Below are 1,781 nucleotides of genomic sequence, written 5' to 3'. Positions count from 1 at the left end.
TAAGACATTTTAGGATTATAAAATGTTACACATTAGATTAAAAATAAAACAAAATGAAAAATAAGTGTGAAAGCCTTTTCCTCTAAAGTGAGATCCCTTAAAGGAATACGTGACACAAACAAAATTATGGAGGGAACGATTTAATTCAAATTTCAAACCTAAGAAAGCATCGATTGGTGGAATCGACGATCCACGGATCAAAGAAGAATACATCCGAACCGTTCGTAAAAACTAATCCGACGGTAATCAAGTATCCCCAATTCGTCAAGACGCTCTATAAAGGAACCCAGAAGTCAAATCTAACTCATATTGCAGACGCAAACTTTTCAAATCGAAAGTGGGAAGAGCGATTTAGTATTTTCAGATCTGAAAAAATGGAGTCAGGTGCTAAGGTAGGCAAAGGAGGGCGAAAGGGAGGCGCAAAAAAGAAAAGTGTGTCGAAATCTCTCAAGGCTGGCCTTCAATTTCCTGTGGGAAGAGTGGCCAGATATCTGAAAAAGGGCAGATATGCTAAAAGGGTTGGATCTGGCGCCCCCATTTACATTGCAGCTGTAATGGAGTACTTGGCTGCAGAAGTTCTGGAGCTCGCTGGAAATGCCGCCAGGGACAATAAGAAGAACAGAATCATTCCCAGGCATATTCTTCTGGCTGTGAGGAATGACGAAGAATTGGGGAAATTGTTGGGCGGAGTGACCATTGCTCATGGTGGAGTTTTGCCTAATATTCACCAGGTGCTTCTGCCCAAAAAGTCTGCAGCTGTTTCGGAGAAGGAGCCCAAATCTCCCAAGAAGAAATGAGGGATTGTGAATTTCAGGTTTATGGTTTAAATGGTGTTTTGTAACACCACCTTTTTGTTTATTTGTTATCCATTCTTTTCTGGCTGGTTAGGGTATGTTGTTGTAGATCAAGCTGCTGGTAAATGTGTTTCAGAGGCGTAAGCATGCGGTAAAAGCGCAGAGAGTGTAAATAGAATGATTATGAGGCTTGGATTTGTTAATTTGTGTATTATTGAAGAACTGATCTGCTTTTTCAACCATAATGATATAAAATAGTAAAGTGATAAGTTAAAGAAAAAATCAAATTATCATACTTTTCAACTTTCTAATGATCTTGTTTGCCTTTATGATTATCTTTTGGTAAATATAATGAAGAACAAAACTTATTTTGATTTTAGGTTTTTGAACATCTAGATAGCAATGCTATTTCACAAGGGAGTAGTTTAATGTTTTTTTATTTCATTTTATTTTATTTTAATTTTTAATGTGTTGTTTTATTAATTTTATATGGTGGTTGTGGGTATTATTATTTGTTATTACACTTCATTTTTTTGTTATCCTTGTAATGCTCAACCAATTTTTATTGTCACTAATATTATTATTTAATTTGAAAACTATTTGCATTATCCAACATTGTTTTTGTTTTCATTTTTTTCAATCTTTATTTGAGAATGCCAAGTGGGAGACATCTTTATTTTAACCTTTGACAAGTTTTCATTGAGTTTTTGGCTGTAGGTTTTTTCTAAGTGCCCTTGATTGTGCTATAGTAGCTTTGTTGCATAGATTGGCACCCTTGTTAAACAATTTAGCATCCTTGTACAAATCAATACTCTTATTGTACAAATCAATGTTGTTTAGATTGGCATACTCATTGCTCAAATCAATGTCTTATTTTTTGCAATTGTTTTGTTTAGATAGGGTTTTCTAGGACTTCCTTAACCTTTTAAGGACAAATAATAGTGTAATCTTCTCATTTCATGCATCCACCATTGGATCATTGTCTCC

At 34.9% G+C, this 1,781-nt stretch overlaps 1 protein-coding gene across 1 annotated transcript; it reads left to right on the top strand.

Moving 5' to 3' along the window:
• Positions 1 to 308: 308 nt before the first annotated feature.
• LOC131054163 (histone H2A) lies at positions 309 to 1,089 on the top strand. Its single transcript, XM_057988626.2, has one exon. It carries the CDS (start codon positions 375 to 377, stop codon positions 795 to 797), a length of 423 nt encoding a protein of 140 aa, XP_057844609.1. The 5' UTR covers positions 309 to 374; the 3' UTR covers positions 798 to 1,089.
• The last annotated feature ends 692 nt before the right edge of the window (positions 1,090 to 1,781 follow it).

The sequence above is a fragment of the Cryptomeria japonica genome, chromosome 9 (assembly GCF_030272615.1).
Source record: "Cryptomeria japonica chromosome 9, Sugi_1.0, whole genome shotgun sequence".
NCBI classification, from domain to species: domain Eukaryota; kingdom Viridiplantae; phylum Streptophyta; class Pinopsida; order Cupressales; family Cupressaceae; genus Cryptomeria; species Cryptomeria japonica.
The sequence above is the reverse complement of the archived record's forward strand: the minus strand, read 5'-3'. Positions and strand labels throughout refer to the sequence as shown.